The 18,365-nt window shown below is 36.0% G+C and overlaps 1 protein-coding gene across 2 annotated transcripts in view; it reads left to right on the plus strand.

Annotated features, from left to right (window-relative positions):
• Positions 1–18,365, plus strand: part of COG5 (component of oligomeric golgi complex 5) — a 172,477-nt gene that overhangs the window by 9,779 nt on the left and 144,333 nt on the right. For both annotated transcript variants that reach the window (XM_021539126.2, XM_077783629.1), the window contains exon 6: positions 418–538. In XM_021539126.2, the coding sequence (XP_021394801.1) occupies positions 418–538 (121 nt within the window). The remainder of the gene's footprint in view (positions 1–417; positions 539–18,365) is intronic.

Raw genomic sequence — 18,365 nt, forward strand, 5'->3', positions numbered from 1 at the left:
GTGCTACCACTTCTTTTGGATGAGTATTTGATTAGCAAAGCCAACTTCTTAACTTTGGTAAAGCTTTAAGGGGGGAGGAATATTGAGGAGAGATGCACAAGGTGAAATAAAGCTCATTTCTAATTAGAACATGCCTCTGTCATGGGATTTTGAGTTTCCTTTGTTTTATGCATGGGTAGTGACAGAATAATCTCAGTAGCCCCATGAATATAATTACCAGCTCCTGAAAGTCTTCGTCTATATAACATAGAATCATTAAAAAATTTTGGAGAAAAGGGATTTCAGTGTTCTTAAGTTCCTTGTTTTTATTCATGTTGACATTTCCTTTTTTGGCTAAGGTGTTTTCACATTTGAGTGCTGGTATTATGTGATTGTAATGTACTGATAATATCCCCTAATGCCACAATTTCCCTGCAGGCTGCCTGTGACTTGCTGCGGAGGATAATACGCATCTTGTATCTCAGTAAGAGACTGCAAGGACAGCTGCAAGGAGGAAGCAGAGAGATAACAAAAGCTGCCCAGAGCCTCAATGAACTTGGTGAGTCTTTCTTAATTACTTTTAGATACATTTTTAGCTTGTGCTCACATGACTCAGACTAGTGTCTGACTTAAAGAATCACCCAAAACTTTTTACTGTGGTTCTTGCTTTCTACTTCCTGATTTAAATTGAGAAATGGGATGGACAGAACTTATTAGTCCTTTACATTTTTTTCGTATGACTTCTCTAGATACAGGTATTTAATAATGTGAAAATTCTGTGATAATACATTGTGTTCTTTTGGACAACAATTTTTTTGTGAAGCAATTTCTTACTGACTTAAGTTTCTATAAAACACCCTCAGAGGCAGCAGATATATATTTAGCTTTTGGGAGACATTGCACTGTGATAAGGCATAGTTTAAATTACAGTTTATGTCCTAAAAGAAAGATGCTGACTGTGTGACTTTTATGAAAGCCATAGGTGATATGATATAGAGATACCTAACCTAGTTCAGATATTGGAAGTGTTCTGCAGTAGTGACTAATTTACCCTTTATTTTATTGGCTTCTATGAAGAATAATGAGGTAGTTCTCATGAAGGCTCATGTTACGTTGCTAGAATGTTTTCTATACTTGAACTAGCTTGGGAAATACCACACTGTGCTTCAGGATGCAGTGAGGAGCATCCCATTAGTCTTGGAGATCAGTTGGTGGTGTTGCATATGGTATCTTGCCAGTTGTTTCTCCTCTGATTTAATGGTATTGAAATTCCAACTTCCAAAAATAGGTTGTGGGAGGGCTGAACTATCAAACATTCAGAATCATCCTGAAGTTTATTTTGCATATTTGTCACTACTTCTCTTTTTATACTGTGTGATCAAAAAATTACTAGATGATGACTTAGTCCTGTAACTGGCAGATGCTGTGTTGCAAACAGAAAGTTTATATATTTATTTAGTATATCTAACTGGAGCACTTAAGCGCCAGTTGTATCATGTGAGGTAGAATATTTTTTCTGATTATTTTTACTTTTCTTTCCATTTTACTCTACCATTACATCTTCAGAATATATAAAATAATACTGTCTGTTAACTACCTGGATTGCAGGTCTTGTGGGTTTGAGTGCTAGATTCTATTAAACAAATTAGTACAATTTAGTGCAGTACAGTTTAATGTAGTTTTTAGGATTTCTTTCTTTGATAGAAAATACTTTTTACTACTCTTTTTCTTCTTTTTTTTTGTTTTGCCATTAAAATAAAAAACCTTGCACTTTCTTTTGTCGAAGTGCCCCAGTCTTTTGAGTTTCTTGTTTTCAAATACTTGGTGTTTTCCTGAAGCTTAACAAAGTCTGAGTAATTATTGTTGAACATGAAGGGAAATGTGTCCCTTTAGGCGACCCTTTTGAATTTGATCCTACAGTCCATGGGGTTAGCCAAGACTTATGGTCTTTAATTTAATCCTTATTCTTTAGTTCTGGATGGTTTATGGCCAAGTAAAATACCTTGTCTACTGTCATTTCTCTCTCAATCTTCTTTCCTGGTATTTCTTCCTTTCTTCTCTCTTACATCTCCATCTGCATCTTTGTCACCCTCTACTGCCCACCTTGGCTGGTTTGTATTCTTCTGCTTCCCAGCTGGCTGTGCCTCCCAACACCTGAGTGGATGGGAACACCCCCCCGAGGAGATGCTGGTGCAGTGAATTGGAGGTGTCTGTCCTGCGTGGAGAGGCAGTGATGCTGGGTGTGGGGTAGCTCTGTTCCGAGGGGAGGAAGGCTCAGGGGGCTGCGGCCAGTGTGGGTCAGGGTAGGGCTGTGAAATCAGCGGGAAGGCAGTGTCCGCAGGGAGAGGGGGCTGTGGGATATGGCTGGGGAAATGCTGTGCTGTGCTTCTGGACTTGAAAAGCTTTGGGATGGGTGGGAGATCTCTAGCAGAGAGGTGTGGTGGTGGTGGTGTGGTGTGGCAGGAGAGCACTGGGGATGTGGTGGCTTGGGGTGAGGCTGTGGAAGTGCTATGCTTCAGGAGGATGGGAAATGTCATGTAGTGCTCTGAGGATGGGAAGTATGGGAGCAGCACTGGGTGCTGGCAGTACAGTTGCTGAGATATTAAAGCTTTGGGAGGCCTGGAGAAATACTCCAACATCTGATGGTAATAAATAGGTGGTAGACATGAGTGGTGTGAAAGCCTGGTATTGGACAGGGACCTTTGTGTCACAGAGGCTTGCTTTCATGTCCAAGATGAATACTGATCTGTGGTTTTAGCCAGGTATGCCTGAAGATCCCTTTCATCTCTTGTTCAAGGAAAAAAAAATCATTCCATTGTTTATTACCTTTGTGTTGTATGTGTGACGCAGAGTAATTTCTGCTTTGTCAAACTCAGCCTTGTGATATTACTGTGAAAGCTTTGCACTTGCTATGGCAAAAAATACCTTCCATTGCTTCTAAGGTATTCTGTGCAGGATCTTAAGATAAACGTCAAGTTTTTTTTTAATGTACTGCTACACTCTGCTTGGGGGACACAAATGTGTGTGTTTAGCTATGTATTTAATATATATTTCTGTAGCTAATCTATGGTAGTTCAATCACAACTTTTACTTAGTTGTGTATTGAAGTTTATTTTGCAGTGATGGTAAATAAATAAAATATTTGTATTAGGTAGAAATACAAGAAACAGTAGCTTTTACTGAGAAGCAGTTTTTTTTTGACCTGACTTCCTTAAGCATAAGAACTCTAGAACAAATAAACTATTTGTTGGAGTCTGTATAAGATTGCTGTTAAATAGTAGGACACACAGATTCATCAAGAATGAATCTTGTTTAACCAACCGTATTTTCTTTGTTGGCAGCATAACAGGCCTTGGGACTAGAGAGATCAATGACTGTCTTGTAGTTTGATTTAAATAGGGCTCTTGACACCATTGATTTAAATAGAGCTCTTGACACGGTGTCACACTACAGGATTGGCAATAGAATCCAGATGAAAATGTCATGCAGTGAATGCAGAAGTTCAGAGAAAGCTGTACCCCAAAAGCCTTCATCTGTTGTTCACTTACCCAGCAATTATCAAGCAGGGTGTTGTTAAAACATGTTCTGTAGCTGGCTTGTATTTTCATTAATGATTTGAGTGATGTAATATGGCATATATCCTTATTAAATTTACTACCAATAATCAAGCAGAGAAGAATGGGAGGTATGTTGGGAAACAGGATTAGAATGAAAAATATTCTTAGCGGATTGGAGATACGTCTTACCTGGACTGATTTTATTTCTCTTTCAGACAAGTGCTCAGTCCTCACAATAAATAGTTCTAGTTAAGAGGGGGAATAGGAGAAATGACTGTATGGATTACATTTCTGCTGAGAGGGTTGATAGTTCCTCACAAACTGGAGTGCAAGCCACTTGTTAATTTATTTTGTAGCAGTGTGACATTGTTGGCAACTAAGTTTGTGCTGATATTTATAAGAGTGTTGTGTGCAAGGCACTTGAAAATAATCCTTTGTTCATGCTTCAAACAGAATATCAAGTCCCTTTTGAGGCACCTCATTGAAGGAAGATGTATGTTAATTGGAGAAATTCCTAAGCACAGCAGCAATGGTGGCTGAAGGTCTTGATGATAGTCGGTGGGTGAAGGAACTGGAAGTGTGTGGCTGTGTTTTGGAGAAGAGGGGAGTGAGAGGGAGAGTAATATTCTTCAGATGAACAAAGGTTTTTCAGATGGGAAGGGATTAAATGGCTCTCCATATGCACAGTGACTTAAACGTGGGCCTGAAATGAAGCAAAGGAAATTTTTTTTCTGAAATGCTAGGAAAGAGTTCTGCCAGAAATTATAATTTCAGGGGAGCTGTAAAACAGTATTTGAAGGCTTTTTAAAAGTGTTTAAGAGTTTTAGACAAAGCATGTACCAGGAATGAAATCATATAGTAATGGAATAGCTTGGGTTGGAAAGACCCTTTAAAGCTGATCTAGTTCAACTCCTCTGCAATAAACAAGGATAATTAAATAGGGATGGTTTTGCCTTGAAGTAGGAGGACTCAGTGAGGTGATCTGCTCTCCCAGTCCTTTGTGCCTCTTGGAGATATTGCCTCCTTCCCCACAATTTTTGTTTGTTTGGGTGGTTTTGCTTTTTTTTTTTTTTTTTTTTTTCTTTACAAGTTGGTTTGTTGGGCATTGTTCCCAGATACTGCTGGGAATATTATTAGGACAGTGTGACTGGAAATTTCATGCCATCACTTCAGCCTGTTCTTATCATTCCTTTAGATGAGATAGATAAATCTCCTCAAAGAGCTTCGTCTCAACCCTCTGACACAATTACTTCTCTCCTGGTTTTGACTGACAGTCCCATAAACTTCACATAGTTCATTGTGTTACTTGGGTGCTGCAAAAATGCAGTGAGCAGGGAAAAGAAGGTGATACTGACTATGTGAATGTAAGTATCCTGTATCTAATTTTTCTCCCCCTTTGCTGGGAAAGAAGGCCAGCTGTCCAACTGTTCTTAAGAAAGATGTTACTTTATTTCTCTTTTAGTTTTTTAGTATTTGGGATGAGTGATGAATATTGTCATGTGTTTATCAAAATGCTAAGCACTACTAGTTAGTATTCAGGAAACAACTGTTTTAATTTGTTATTTTAGTAGTAAGTATTAAATTAGTTTATTTTATACTATATTATATTATTTTATACTATATTATATGAAACTAGTTTATTTATATTTATAGTTAGCCCTATCTATTGCTAGGTGGAATTACTTTACTTGTGGTTTTAATGGTATATCTTATTATTTGAAATGTGCTATTAAAATAGCATTTTAAAATAGCATAAATAATCTAGTATGTACTCAGTGACTTATTCTGAAGTGACTGCAGATTGGCTGACTGCAATATTTGTTCCTCAGGTTAAATATTGTTGTCTAAAAGCTGTTTCATTTTAGCTGCTACAGTTTTTGCAGTAACATTCAATATGTGTTATGTATCTGTACACAAGTATTACTAAACTTGCAATGGTAAACTGTCTGAACACCTGCCATGGATACTGTGGCAGCTCTCTTTTACTGCCGCCTTCTTCCTATATCCTGTTCAGTGATGAACTTCATTTTTTTTCCTGTTCCAAGCAATAATTTACAGTGTATGATTGCCAGGCTAGATCTTGTGTTGACTGCTGTTAAAATGAGGATGGACTTGGTTACTGTCATGTCAGTGAAGTCTTTCATTGCTAGTACAAAGAGGAGGCAGATTTGGTGATACTAATACTGCTGCACACAGTTTCTCATAAGAATAAACACTCATCAAACTTGAGGGAAATGTTGTTTTCATGGTACTTTTGCTTAGGGACTTAGATGCCTTACAGTTTGCTGCCTTGTGTAATACCTAGTGTCCCCCAAAATAACAAAGCATGTCTGTAGCATAATGCGTTGTTCTGTAGGGGTAAGTGAACTGATTTGATTAATAGAAATTACATGGCTTTGATTGCTTGACTCTTTGCCTGGGGTAATTAGTTTTGCTGAGAATGACTGAATTGTATTACGGGCTCAGAGCCATCTGCATTAGTGCCACTGCTTCAGGTGGTGCATCTGCATCCATAGGAAGTGCATATATCCTGCTAAAACATTTTTCTTCTGTCCCCGGTGGTGTTAACAGTAACACTGCCAGACCTTGACTAAAATGGTATGGACTAAAAAATACTGTGCCTTTCTGTAGCTGAATGAAATCTCCATGTTCTTCAATTTCATGTTCCTTTCAGTTGAGTTGGTTTTTATTTTGCTTTGTTAATATATTTGTGAGATTCTGTTCCCATAAGATGGAAGATAATACAAAAATTTGATGTGCATATTTTTTGTAGTATTCCAGATCAAAAAATCCCCTTTCTAGTGGGAAGGTTAATTTTTTTCTTGTTGACTTTTGAAATAAAGTATATTCTTGGTAGTATGTACCAAGTTCATTAATTTGAACCATTGACTGTAAGATACCAAATTAATGTGCATGTAATAGAATGATTTTCAAAACTTAATACAGTTTTTCATTATTGAGAGGCCAATAGTGTAAGACTTCTTCATCTTCTTTGAGCAAGGCAGACAGAGCATACAGATTTTACCATCAAATTATGTTTTGTTGTGACTAGAATTCCAAGCTTGCAAACCTGATGTTAGACAAAGCATTTTACATAAATATTTAACGTGTTTTACCTAATATCTGGCATGCATTCTTCTTCTAACCATTTCAATAGAACTCACTAAACAATTACAGGCACATGAGAGAAAAGGCTTAAGTTTGAAGCAAGAAAAAAATGCTGTTGCAATTTTGTTTTTCAACAAATCCTTTAGGGTTTTAAATTTAATTTTATACATACAGTTCAAGAGAAAGAATCCAAGTATGTTTGTAATTCTGGGATTTTTTCATGCCTAGTTTCCATTAAAAAATCGTAAACAAGTTTCAAGTTTGCTGTATTAAGTGAAACTATTTTTTCATGTAAGCATTAAGTTGATTTCTGGTATTGATGAGATTAATCTTTTAGCGGTAACTACTCAAAAAATTTGATTTTGCTGTACTATTAAGTGTTTTATAATTTTAGTCTCAAGCACATAGGCCTCGTTGGAGGGCTGTGTATCAGATGTTTTAAAATGGGTTTAGTATTCCACTTTCCATTGTGGTGTTAACCTGTTCCTAAGTGATACGTTATTGATGGCCCAGTAGTAAGGCTGTGTCAGAAGTTAATTACGGTGTGTTCAAGTTTCTTTTGCTGTAGCATGTGGAGTATTTCTAAAAGTTTTTTCTGTATTTCAGGCCTATCAAAGTCTATTTTCTGTCTTTTGTTTTTCCTTTTTCAGTTACAGATGTCCATACCTTTTGTTTGTTATATTTCTGAAAAGCTTTACTCTTTCCAGCTCCCTGTCATCTGTTCCCTAAATCTGATTTCTGCTATTTCATGATTAAGATCAGTTGTGACTTTTATTGTATGATCTAACGTATAGAAGTTTTGGTTATAGGCCAGTATTACATTAAGCTAGGCTTCAGCAGGTGCAGAGGGCCTGACAGCTCTTCTTTTATTCACTTCTAACAGTTCAGAGGAGTCCAGTGGGAAAGAAATGATAGTGGACAATAACTAAGGAAGGGGAGGGTGAGCATGATGGACTGCCACAAAGTGTTTTCTGCTTGGAGATGATTTATTCTCAGGACAGCAGAATAACTGCACCCATCATGCAGTTGGTAAATTATTATGCATTTAAACTGTCTATGGTCATAAGGCACAAATAGTGTTTGCATTGGTAGCACATTCAGTTCAGTGTTTGAGATTAAGCCAGTACTTATTTCTTAAAATTACCATGCCTGCAATGTTTTCCATTTGCTTTGGTAATACATCAGATGGTCTGGGGTTTTGTGATCTGGAGGATGTATCTGGGGTTTGTAGTGTCAATTAATGCTGAAATAAAGGAACTTGGATATTTTGAAAGAAGAACTGATTGGGAAGGAAGAATAGAAGGAGTGATGAAAAGGGAAATTTTGGAAGATGATCTTGGCAATTACACCATTCTATCTTTTTTCATTAATAGGTTAAAATGTAAGGGCCAGATCTCATAGTTTTTTTTTTTTTTTCCAATTTTTGTTTATTTATTTTGCAATTAGTGAATTTATACGTGTAATTTTAAAATCTGAAAACTGTACTTATATTTTCTTTTTCTAATTACAAAATTCTCCTTCTCTCTTCTCAAAGTATCCCTATAGAGCAGTAAGGAATTATACCAAACCTGCTTCTGTTTTGCTGTTAAGGCATATTTGTTCCCCTCCAGAAGGATGGCATTGCAACAAGGTTTGGACCTCGTGTTTGCTTTGCCCATTGATCTTTTCAAGTGTTTGAACAGTCTGTATTTTTGTATTTGTTAGCTAAGGTGTGTCATAAGAGTGGAGATATGAAAGGATATGAGAGAGCCAGGAACACTTATAGGCTTGTGTCTATGAATGCTTGTGTTCAGCCAAATACAGGGTAAATACTAATTCAGAGGATTATTTTTATTTTTAATTGGTTTGAAGCAGTTATGATTGTGTAATTAGTACAGATCCTAGGGCATCTTTGAGTTTTGAGACAAAGTATTGTTACTGGAAAGTCATACATATACAGTAGAACTACATAATTAAAAGTAGAAAGAAAAGCTCTGGGTTTCTGTTTCCAGGTGACATACAAAACCTAGCAACACAAAAAAGATGTCTGCAAGCTCTATCTGCCTTTAAATCTAGTAAGTTTTTGTGCACTGACTTTAAAAACTCTATAAGTTAAAAAAAAAAAAAAAAGACCAGACCAAAGATGAAAAAAAAAGATTAAAAAAAGTACTTAAGTACTTTTGACTGAGAGAATGGAAGGGACACAGAGGTTAGTGGTGAATCTTTGAGAGATTATATTTTTGCAACTTGTAAATTATAAATACATTGTAGAGAACATGAGTAGATGGCAAGATTTTGAAAATAACTTGCAGTATCTCTTACATATTACATAAACAATGCAAAAGCTGTGTGTGTATGGTCATGAAGAGAAAGGAAAGTTGAGTGACATAATTCCAAACAGTAAATGAATGCAGGGATATTAGCAAAAAAGAGTGATACCATCTCTAAATTTGTGGTATATTCTTACTCTATTTCAACAGCCATAAAAGTTCAAGTAAACAACGAAGAGCTAGGGCTCTTAGGTTGGCGACACAAATGACTTGAATGGAAAAATTTAGTTCTCTAATTCCATTCACAGCTGGAATGATACATCTGAAACAATATGGATCCAGTTGTCTGATCTGCTCTGGGTGGGAATTCTGCAAGGAAATTGCAATTTTATGTTTCTGGCTAAGTATGTATACGCACTGTGTGAATCTCTGGTAGGAATTGGCATTTATAACTTTCTCTGTTCCCTCTTTCTGAGCATTTATATACTTGGAGATTCAAAGTAAACTGCAGGTTAGTTCTCCCAGAATTAGAGTAGTGATCTCTGAGGTGATCAGATTGGTTGTTTGAGTTCAATAGATGAATCACTTGTCCAAGGGAAGGTGTGGAGAAATGTCACACATATTTTTCATAGGGATGCTAGCTGAGGGTAGCTGAGATTTGTTTTTCTATGGCTGATGGTGAAATCAGTTGTTTAGTGGTCAAAGAAATAACACTGAGAAACAGTTTCTAATATTGATCTTTTTCCTTCTGCTGGGACTGAAGCATTTATTGGTGTGTAACCCAGTGATTGAACAGCAAAAGAGCATGGTTCATTCAGAAATAACACTTCAGTAGTGTATGTCTGACAAAACAGAGTGGTTTTTATTTCTTTTTGAACAAACAGATTCAGCAGTAGTGAGAGAGAATAGAAATGGATAAAATGGACAGGTGTTGTCTGGTGATCAAGGAAAGAAGTGAGCATTGGATTAGAATGATTACTAGAAGATCAAATAATGGTGGTAGCAAATAATTTTCAGAAAATTCCATTGAAGGATTGCAGAAAGAGAAGTTTCAGTAGAAGTAACTGTAAATACATATAGATCTGAAAGTCAGCTAACAAAACCCAAACCAGGTTACTTTCACAACCCACTGAATTAAACCAGAAAAACTGAATCATTGCATGTTTCTGAAATTTATGTTGGGAGCCTAGACTACTTGTCCTCTGCAGCCAGTTCTCTAAAGTCACCTATTTCTAACACAGGAAATGTTATTTTGTGTTTTCTTATAATAAACAAACTTACTGGATTTGGAAGACATTTGTTGCCAGACTGTAAAGTTGTGATGCATAGAGCAAACTCTCGATAGACCCAGTGTCCAGTGTCTCATTTCAAAATGAGTTGATTTTCCATTGCGAAGGATCTTCTGTTCAGTAGGTGGGGCAAATGTATTTAGCCAAACTTGAAAGCTGAAAGCTTACTGAGAAGACAATATTAGGTTGTGAAATAATACTGGCTTTTTAGCAATCAAGAAGGAGGGTACTCCTGGCTGAAGGCCTGTTCTAATGTAGTGTGCAAAGCAAAGACAACAACTACAATTGGAAAACAATGCATAAATACCACTGAATGCATTGCAAATATAGATTATAGGTATGAAAAATCTAAAATATTGCAAAAAAAAAAAATCCATGACTGACTGGAACCAGAAAGACACCTATAATGGAGTAGACTTATTAATATACTAGTTTTCAGATTGTTCATGAAGATGGAGAATAGGAGGAATTTTAGTAAGTGCTCTTGTTTTCTCTTTGAAGACAGGGTAGTTTGTTCTTCCATAGAGTAAGGATACCAACGACTAACAAGGATGTTATACAAGAGTGCTAAGTTCCCAGAGGCTTTAGTTTGTAATTCCTTACTGAATAGGGAAGGAGAAAGTCCAGGTTGTGTTGTTCTAGCATTCAGAAGGAGATGGTATTACTATTGATACCAATGTCAGGTGGATGCAAAGCTACTCTAAAAAAATAGTAGGCAAATTGAATTCATTTGAAAGAAGAATTCAGGTCTGTAAAGCTGAATTAATGATAGTCAATCACCTTTTTATGGAAAATATGTGTTACCAAACAAATTTGTGTGTTTTACGTACTGAATTGATTAAAGAAATTGTGTAGATGCATTATAGATTTATGTGCATAAATTTAGATGGCTTAAATCTCCCTTTAAGTTATTTTTCCCCAAAGCAGGTATTTAAATAAGCCATATTCTCCTCATCTCACAGTTGCTCTACATTCTTAGTAGATGATTTTGTTACTGGGGGAGCTGGAAGAGCGAAACAGGGGTAACTAAACTGTAAAGCTTTGGAATTGGACCGTGTCTCCTTGCTGGGATTGCTTCACCAATGTTGTTTCTGTTCTTGCATTCATGGAGCTGTGTCAAACAAATCTGTACTTGTGCAAATGGTGTAGAGAATTGTGCTCTACGGATAAAAACAGTTTTGTGGTTACCTGTGAATAAATGCAATTATACATGTCACAGTGGGTGATTAAGTGGGCCCTTTTTCTTGAAGATTAAGACTGTAGAGGTGCATTCATGGGGAGAAAATAAAGGACCGCAGAAGGGCTCTTGGATTAGTAGGGAAAGAAATGGCAAGAGCTAAGGACTGGAAAATGAGGCCTGGCAAATTCAGAAGTATAAAATAATTGAAAAATTGGATTATATACACAATTTTGTTGTAATTCTTCAAGTAAATACTGGTTGTTCAAATCTTAAACATAATAACCAATTTTATTCTGTTAATTTCCAATTAAAGTATAGCCAGTTCTGGTTAAAAAAGTCTAACCAAATAGCTATGAAAAATAAGACTGAAGACTAATCTTTGTTCAGGCCTTGGATGTGAGCCAGTATCCATGTAACTCTTGTTACTAGTTATCCCTGTAACTATTGTTTCTATTGTCTTGCCTAAAAGATCAGTGAAGGTGTTACTGTATGTAACACAAAGTAATGAGAAGTGTAGAGTAAGATTTCATTCTTCATAAGAAACAGCTTTAAAAATAGGCTGTTTTCCCAAGAGTAGTTTTTTCTCGTCACCCAACTCATACACATAATTTTCAAATATTGTTTAAGCATTTTATCAGCTCTGCTCAGTTATTGTTTGAAACATCAAATAGTCTAGTTGTCTTATGTCTTTACCTTTCAGGTCCAACCTTCAGTTATTCACAGACATTAAGTCTAATTACTGGCTTTGTTATCTTAAAGTTAGACCTCCTTCAGCTGAAAACCAGCAGGGTCTCATACCCTTTTTCATGTAATCTCACGAAAAATGTGGAAACCTTACTTCATTAAAAGGAGGAACTTCCTATTATTTTGAGAACATACTGTTTCTCTGCCAGGTTGTCAACAATTTCAAAGATTCCTCCCTTGCCCAGTTTTAGCAGACTTGATTAGCAAACTAGAGTTGCAGAAACTTTTGACTGGAAGAAAATTCGGAACACAAGAAAAAATCAGTGACTGAATCAAAAGTTTTCCACTTTTATTCTAGTTTCTTTAAACTGCTCTGGAATCTTCACTGTATGCTGTAAAACTGAGGCAAGATTTATTAGAAGCTTCTGAATATATGAATATTTTAAAAGATACCTTTAATTTGTCTTCATGTTCACTTTTCTGTACTTCATCACTGTTTGATGCAAGTGCAGATGAGCTGCATACGTCCATTTTAATAATTTTGACTGTGGAAGGTTATGTGTCCATATTATGATCTTTACTCACAGATTCTCTTCATAGAATCACAGAAGGGTTTAGTTTGGAAGGGGATCTTAAAGACTATCTACTTTCACCCCCTTGCTGTAAGCTTAGACACCTTACACTAAACCAGGGATGGAGGTTCCACAGCTTCTCTAGGCAGCCTGTTCTGTGCCTCACCATCCTCACAGTAAAGAATTAATTCCCAATATCTAATCTAGACTTGTCCTATTTAAGTTTGAAGCCATTTCCTTTTGTCATTTCATGACATGCTCTTGTAAAAAAGCCTTCTTGTAGATCCCACTGATACTGGAAGGTGCTCTGAGGTCTCCTCAGAGCCTTCTCTTCTCCAGGCTGAACAACCCCAACTCTCAGCTCTCTTCACTGGAGAGTTGCTGCAGCCCTCTGATGTCTCCATGGCCCTCTGGACTTGCTCCAACAGGTCAAAATGTTTGATGGGTTGGGGCCCCAGAGCTGGATGGAGCAGTCCAGGTGGGGTCTCATGAGAGAAGAGTAGAGGGAGCATCACCGCCTCTTCCTGCTGGCCAGATTCCTTTGATGCTGATGGGCCAAAGATACAGTTGACTTTCTTGGCTTCAGGTGCACATTTCTGGGTCACAGTGAGTTTCTCATCAACCAATTTCCACATCTTTTGTTTTGTTTGTTCTTGTTTATTGACAGGTCTCACTTGCTCATTGTTAGAGCTCTTAGAAGTAATAATCTTCCTGAATATTATTAAGGTGTTTTACAACAGCAGTGCTCACACTCACCTTTTGTTTTGTGATGATACATACATGGCAAATAATGTTCCTTTCTCATTTTCTTTTGCCTTAAGTGTGTTTTCAGCCCATTGGAAATGCAGCCTGGTACACAAATTATCACTGATATTTGTGACAACTTATTAATGTGGGAAGATGTCCTTTTCTCCTCCTTATCCATTCTTCTGTCTGTGACAGGGATTTATGAAAAAAAAAAATCTTGAAATAAAATTTGAAAGAAAACTGTGGTGCAGAGACGCACCACAGTTACTGTGCTTTTTTCCCCCTACTAATTGAGTTGAAATTGAGTTCAATTTGAAGTAAAATCTCGCAACAGATTGTGAGAGTTCCTGGTACAGTTAAAAGTAAAACTGTGCTAATACAGCTATGTTAATAGCAGTCTGACATAGCCAGAGTGACAGATTTCACAGCAATGTTGTTTCAGCAGTGACATTGATTTGTTTATTAAATATGGTATCAGGTTAAACTGTTACAATATATGGTATGGAGTTAGAGATCGTATCAGGGTAGCAGAAACCAAAAGTATATTTCCAAAAACCATCTTGGAAAGGAAACAAGAGTGTTCTGTGTGCCAACAGCTTTGTGCTCTCAGCCTGCCTGCTTGTCTGGCTGCAGTGTCAGGAATCAGAATAATGTTTATATGCAAAGGATACAGTTCATTCAAACTATAAAAAGAATCGGTTTAATAATTTCAGATTGTGTACCTACCACAGAACTTTCACTGTAAATCTCCTGGTTTTTCATTTCAAGTAAATTTCTTTTCATTGTGTGAGAATTTCTTTGTAAAATAGGAAAACAAGATGATACATAAATCTATAAAGTAAGCACACAAGCAGATATTTCTCCCTTTCTGTTTAAATTTATAATAATCACTGAAGTGTAATTTTAGCAAAGAATATAAAGATGCCTAATGATATATCACCTTCAATTTATTACTCTACAAAAATAACTAAATTGTGATAAAAAAGCAGTAGTTGAACATATACGTTTGTAGTGAAACACTCAAAGCATCCACATGAACTGAAGTTACCTGACTAAAGGAAAATTCAATACCGTATTTTAAAATGTATCACTGAGAGCACATGCTTAACCTTTCAAGTCTTCTCTTGTAATGCTTGTACTCTGTGTGTACTTTGTATTTTATCTGTAGGAAAAGAGGTAATAGAATTGTGCATGCTTTTTGTTTGTCAGTTATTCTGTGTATATTTTGCTAAATCAAAAGCCTTTTCTGGAGCTGCTATTCATCTTGCTCTCCCCTCTCCTCCCAGCAATTTTGGCACAACCACATATCACACTCAGTGATTCAAAGGCAAGTTCTTATTTTTTTTTTTTGCTGTTACAACCTAAAGAATAAGGTTAGTATTTTTTCCACAGCAAGTGCATGTTGCCTTCTGCCTTTCTGTGGTCCTGATGGCCGTAGCTGCCTTAGAGTGCTTCCTTCTGTCTTCTGTCCTTTTCTGCTGGACCTGTACTCTTCTCCTTCTTCACATCCTTCTTCTTTAAACTCTTGTTGGCTCTGAGTGATTTTGATTTTCTTGTTAGTCAGTTAGTATGTGGTTTTTTCCTTTTTTTTTTTTTAACCTTCCCCCACCAAAACAAAACCCAAACCCTGGAGTTCATTTTGCCTCTTGAATTGCACGAGTGTTCTGTGAAGTAGAAAAAGGAGATGGTAATTATATAGTCAGATTCTTCTTTCCTCTTGGTGTAAGGTAAATACATTCAGTGATATAATGGCAGAATGTGTGAAGTAGGAGTGGAATTCAGCTCTTATAAGGCTGGTAAATTTTAAGACAGAAGCTGATTGTTCTTAGCTGTATGTTGGAGATATTTTGTCTGAATAATGAGGCAACAGAAGAGTATTTAGCATATTCTAGATTTTTTTAATACTGCATCAAAACTTTGCCAAAGAATGCTGTAGTCTCTCCTTTCAAAGGAGTCTGATGGCAATTGGCAACTAAAACTTTTTTCGTAGGAAACAAACATAAGTCTAGAATATTCAACTATCAAAGAACTTTGATGATTAGCAAATACATTGCTTTAAAAAGAAGTACTGTGTGCACTGCAATATAGTATATTTAATGATTAACACAACAGAAATTTTGTTCTCCTGTCTGGGTAAATTCTGTAGCCTTTCAATATATTATTTAATTTAAAATGAAAAAAAAAAACAGCAAGGGTGGGGAATATAGGATGTTTAAATTTATGTGTGGTGGGACATAGTGCCTGTCAGTCCAGTTCAGTGATACTCTTACCAAACCTCCTTCATATAAATAAAAAATAGATGCTGATGTTAAACCCACCTTTTAGTGTGTCCAAATAAATAATAATTATGTATGACATACATTTGTATATTTATGTAACAACGAAGGAGGAGGGGTTAATTGATCTGATGCGTATCCAACTGCATACATTTTTAATCTAATATATTTAGAAAGTACAAAAGTGACTGCTCTTTCCTTTGCACTAATAAGGTAAACAGAACTTCTGACCATGTGTAGATTACGTGCCTTGTAATTCATAAGAGTTGTTGTGTACTAGAAACTAGATATTTGCGATGTATTTACATTTCTGTTTCACAGCTTTGTGGTGTACTAGTGTGTGAAGGTATGCTTCTTGAATATCCTAATAGATCCTGGCACTGCACTCCACATATTTTGGTATTTTTAGTGTGGAATAACTTCATTTTATAATGTAAAATTGAATGGAAATGCATTTGCAGTTAAAAAACAACATAGTCGGATACCAGCTAATACTTTAGAGACAGAGAACATGTAGAAATTGGCAGTGCTTGCTTGTGTTTCTGCGATATGTTTGCTGGAAGTAATATTTTTGGAGTCCTGTACAATTCTGCTTGCCTTAGGCTGAGTGGTGTGAAATGTAATTGAACTAATGATTCACTGTGGTGAGATAATTTTTAAGAATGTAGTGGGCTTCTTATTGTACAATACTATGGCATAAATTTGCCCTTTTTTCTTCAGCGATGCTGCCTCTTTGCATTCTGTTTTAGTCTATCTGTCAAGCACCCACCACCATCATATCACTCCTGAAATCCTCTTGTGTCTGTAGGATATGTAGTGTGTCTTCACAATTTACTTTTTATTTTGTCTTGTGTTAAATTTGTAATGTGGTACTGATATTGTATTGTCTTGTTTTATGATGGCTTCTGGGTGTATGTAGGATGGCACATATTCTTACTTGTATTCCTTCCTGCTGTATGTAGAATTTTCTGCTGCAGCCCTCAAAGTGTGCTCCAATGTAGTAAAAGTCCACTATTTAAAAATTTAATGAAGATGAAGAATAGTAAAAATGAACCTGCTTATATTTGTAAAGGCAATCAATGAGTGTGATTGACACAGCCTTTAAAACTGGGCTTAATCTCTTTAGGCAATTCCTAGGCTACTCTTCCTCTGCTGTGAAGTGCTGCTTCATTGCATCTGATTTTCTAATGAATGAGCTTTTAACACTAAATGTGTAATTCTTGAGGTTTTATTTAATTTTAAGAAGTAAGGTTATGTTGTCAAGAAACCTTTCAAGTCTGAAAGCTTTTCTAAATGCTTTTTTCAGATAAGGACATGATGTAGACTTATTAATCTGTTCATTATCATTTCTCCTTTCCTTCATTTTAAATGAATGAGTAGTATCTTTCATTTAAGAATGCTTTATTGGAAAATTAGTAATCACTGAAATCATGTTATAATATTAACCCTACACATCCCAGCTTCATCGGCTTCTACTGTTCAAAATACAGAGGGTAGCTGGAGAAGGAAATTAAGGAGGGGTACAAAAAAGAAAAATAATAGTTTCTGCTTAAATATTTTGGGTGTGTTTCTTTTCAGAAATTATTCCCAAAAGAATTTTTTAAAGTGGTAAATGTGGAGGACATGGAGTTAAAAAAAAAAAGCTTATTGCATTTACTTCCTCTCTGCAGCCTCTCAAATAAGATACTGGATTACCATTCTAGTAGGAAATCAGAAATAACATGGATAAAAAAGTGATTTAAATGGGTACAGTTGAATGCAGGTATTTTTGGGCCAGTGAAAATATGAAAGTATGTCTGAATGTATGTTACACAGTAATTTTACATCATTTCACATCAATCAAATTATAACATTTCTAGGTAGAATTTACCTGATTATAAGTGGCTATTCTTTGTGGAATATGGAGCTGTAGTATTATATTTTAAGTCTTCTGTTCTAGTCAGCTAAGGCATGAGGTCAAGTAAACTCAGATACATTACTAGTACTTTTTTTAAGCACAAAACCAGTTTTGGCAATACACATATGATTAATAATTTAGCTATGTGGTGGAAAATAGCTTTTTGTTCCCTTAAAACTGCACTTATTTTATTAATTTTATTAATAAAGTTAATAAGTGCACTTATTTATTAACTTCAAAAAAGTGCTTTAGAAATCCTAATTTTTTATGTAATACTTTAGTCAAACTAGCTCTCATATTCAAGGGTATGATCTGCTTTTTTATGTAAGATAATAGTTATTGAGATTTAGCATTTTAAATATACTGGTAGCTGGTGACACACTGATCAGTTTATGTAACAAGAGGAGTGAAATCATGCTGATTGATTTTGCAGCTTTTTGTTTTGTTTCCCCCTCCCTGCCACTGTTTCATTGAAATTAAGAAATTTTTAGGCATGGCACGGTGCAAACAACTTGACAAACTTATGTTTGTATGAATATCTTAATTCTTGCTTACAAGTGCTGTGAGTGATGATAAATTCCTAAGGCTTCTTGATATGCCTATGCAGGTTTAAGATGAAATTGGAGAAGACAATGTAGAGCAAAGGTATGCCGTGGCTGCCCAGGAAATGCAGGAATAGTGTAGCTAGCAGTATTGGTGATTGGTTTGTGACAAGGCAATTTCATGGCTAGAGCTAAACACAATGGAAAATAATAAAGTTATCAAGGGCAAGAAAAATTACCTCCTACTTTAGCTGTGGCATTTACTAGTCATATCTATGTAGATAA

This window comes from Lonchura striata, chromosome 5 (assembly GCF_046129695.1).
Source record: "Lonchura striata isolate bLonStr1 chromosome 5, bLonStr1.mat, whole genome shotgun sequence".
Lineage (NCBI taxonomy): Eukaryota > Metazoa > Chordata > Aves > Passeriformes > Estrildidae > Lonchura > Lonchura striata.